General features: G+C 37.3%; 1 protein-coding gene across 4 annotated transcripts in view; it reads right to left on the reverse strand.

The window, feature by feature from the left end:
* The window catches only part of LOC124424080 (neo-calmodulin-like), a 104,658-nt gene extending 103,129 nt beyond the window's left edge, over positions 1–1,529 (reverse strand). For all 4 annotated transcript variants that reach the window (XM_046962630.1, XM_046962628.1, XM_046962629.1 and 1 more), the window contains exon 1: positions 781–1,529. In XM_046962630.1, the coding sequence (XP_046818586.1) occupies positions 781–819 (39 nt within the window). In that variant the 5' untranslated portion in view covers positions 820–1,529. The remainder of the gene's footprint in view (positions 1–780) is intronic.
* Positions 1,530–1,845: the final 316 nt, after the last annotated feature.

The following is a 1,845-nucleotide window of genomic DNA, read 5'->3' on the forward strand; positions in this document are numbered from 1 at the left end:
ACGTAAATCAATTTACATATCCGATAACGATTAGAAAATGCATATTCGTATGCGTTAATCGTTCGGTTCGATATGAAAAGTAAATTTTGCCAATGTATCTTGACCGCACGTAGGCTCAGAGTCAAATATTTACGTATCATTATCGCCATGCTCGAAGGCTGCCCCGTAGCTTTCCCTGAAAATATTATGATACCTTCCGGATCGGATGCCCTTTTATTGTACGTGAGCGAACATAGTCTATAAACGCAATCACGATTGGATCGTAAATCTTGCAAGCGAGTAAGGGTGAATTACGAGCTAGTGTCTATTCTATAACTATTAATCCTGATAAATTAACTGTCTACGAGCTGCTGCCATTTTTGAAATTGTGTTTTATCGGAAAACTTTAATTTATCGTAATAATTTGAAATTGTCTACGTACTAGAAATGGGCGTTGAAATGCATTCGACAAATTCGAGAACATTCGAAGAATCATGTTGCGCAAATATCGTTGTGCTTGAGAGAAAGATCGAATTTAACAAACAAAACAAAAAAAAAGAAAAAAAAGAAAATAGAAAAGATAAAAACAGAAAAGAAAAAAAGAAAAAAGAAACAGAAAAAAACTAAAGGAAAAAAAAAAATTCTAAAACGACTGAATAAATCGAACGAAAGAAAAAAAAACAAGAAAGAAAGAAAGAAAAATGGCAAAGAAAAGAGAAGAAAAGAACGAAAAGAGATAATGGATAAAAACTATACGAGAAATAACCATAAGAAAAGATACACAAGAATTCACTTACTTACCCTGCGCATAACACGAAGAGAGAACGATGAGGTCTTCATTTTGGTGGTAATCCTGGCAATGCTCTAACTGTGATGGCTGGACGAAAGCGTTGTTCCGTTCTATCCCCTTCACTACGAAGATTTCCAAGGATAATCTGACCTCGAGCCCCGTACGAGAAACTTTTCTCCGCGAGAAGTGAAAACGGATTCTAGGAGCCTCTGTGATATAATATCAGAGGCAGAAGAGAAGACGGATGCCTCGTCAACAGAAAGGACTACTACTACAGGTGGTCGTTGCGTCCTCTTCTGTCCTCTTCTATCTTCTTATTATTCCCGCCTTCTATCTCTTTTTCCTTCCTTCCTTCCTTTCTTCCTTCCTTCTTTCCCTTTCGTCCTTTCTTATTCCTTTTTCCCTATCGTACGCGATACGCGACTAACTGACCGACTAATATCACTCTCCTCTTTCTTCTATATTTTCTCTCTCTCTTATCTCTTTATCTACTGTTTATCTCTACCTTTGTTTTTCGAAATTATTCCTTGGCAAATGATACAGGATGATTTAAATTTCACGACGACTGATGAGACGATCGACAAAGAATAAAATCTTAGAGAAGACTATATTCGAGTTCTATGCTTTCTTCTCAATGAAAAAAGGATAATCTTGCAGGGAAAAGAGAGACAGACAAAGAGAGAAAAAAGTGAGATAGAGAGAGAGAGAGAAAGAGAGAGAGAGAGAGAGAGAGAACGAGAGAAAGGAAAAGAGAGAAAAAATTTAATGAGAGCGTTGAACTGTATAGAAGAAATAGAAAGCGAAAGAGAGATAGAGAGATAGAAAGAGATAGAGAGAGAGAGAGAGAGAGAGAAAGAGAGAAAGAGAGAGAGAGAGAAAGAGAGAAAGAGAGAAAGAGGGAGACAGAGAGTAAGAAAGACAGAGAAAGGAACAGAGAAAAAGATAGAGACAAAGACAGTAATAGAGATAGAGATAAAGACAGATACGAAAGAGATGACTTGTTATTTCCTGACACGCTCGAGGATGAGCAGATCTAGGATGTTTCGTAGGAAAGGACGTATGTAGACGCGGCTGAC

This window comes from Vespa crabro, chromosome 5 (genome assembly GCF_910589235.1).
Source record: "Vespa crabro chromosome 5, iyVesCrab1.2, whole genome shotgun sequence".
Lineage (NCBI taxonomy): Eukaryota > Metazoa > Arthropoda > Insecta > Hymenoptera > Vespidae > Vespa > Vespa crabro.